This window comes from Propithecus coquereli, unplaced genomic scaffold, assembly GCF_000956105.1.
Source record: "Propithecus coquereli isolate 6110/MARCELLA unplaced genomic scaffold, Pcoq_1.0 Scaffold67, whole genome shotgun sequence".
Lineage (NCBI taxonomy): Eukaryota > Metazoa > Chordata > Mammalia > Primates > Indriidae > Propithecus > Propithecus coquereli.
The window spans coordinates 3,996,518-3,997,325 of record NW_012152729.1 but is presented as its reverse complement, the minus strand read 5'-3'; the positions used below and the strand labels follow the sequence as shown (position 1 = coordinate 3,997,325).

Genomic DNA, 808 nt, shown 5'->3' with positions numbered 1-808 from the left:
TTTACTTTACAACAAAAATGTTAAAACAAAAACAGTCTGCAATTTTCCATTCTTTGAGTAGTTCAAAAATATAAAGAGATCACACAAATGACTAAAAATTATACTGTTACAAAATCAAGACAAATATTCATAGAAAAATGGAAAGCAATAATACTCCCAGTAAGTTTTAATAATGTTCTAAAAATATGCATTCTATGCTAATGTAAGGCAATTTTTACAAATAGTCTGAAAAATAATTAAGAAAAAAAAGAGGTAAGATATTTGGATCAATGAATTAAAAGAAAATATACCTTGTTATAGTAAATATCTTTATGAAAACCAGCAAATGAGGAATTCATGTACAATCTTAAAATTAGAGTAAGTTTCTTTATGACAATTACATTTAACAAGTACAAAGACAGAAAGTCTACCTTTTTAAAACTGAAAGATAAAATTTAACTATTAAAAAAAAACATTATGCACAAACATCACAAACACATCCTGAGAGTTTGGGGGAAAGTACTAACCAGTTACTGCCAGCAGCTGTGAAACTCTCACCTCCATTTCCTCCCGATGAGACCTGTCTCTATCTTCAAATTCGCGTGTTCTTCTCCGAGCCTCTTCAAAAGCCTGTTGTGCTAAAGCATCTTCCTGCTGTCAGAATACATGAAATACCTTTTAATTTTGATTTATAATAAAAATTTTAAATTTGAGGATGTTATTTTATTTATTTATTTTTTGAGACAGAGTTTCGCTTTGTTGCCTGGGCTAGAGTGAGTGCCGTGGCGTCAGCCTAGCTCACAGCAACCTCAAACTCCTGGGCTCAAGC

General features: G+C 31.3%; 1 protein-coding gene across 2 annotated transcripts in view; it reads right to left on the bottom strand.

Annotated features, from left to right (window-relative positions):
• CBFB (core-binding factor, beta subunit) overlaps positions 1–808 on the bottom strand; it is a 57,328-nt gene that overhangs the window by 13,041 nt on the left and 43,479 nt on the right. Inside the window, exon 5 of one of the 2 annotated variants that reach the window (XM_012660626.1) lies at positions 507–633. In XM_012660626.1, the coding sequence (XP_012516080.1) occupies positions 507–633 (127 nt within the window). The remainder of the gene's footprint in view (positions 1–506; positions 634–808) is intronic. The other variant, XM_012660625.1, reaches the window with a different exon arrangement.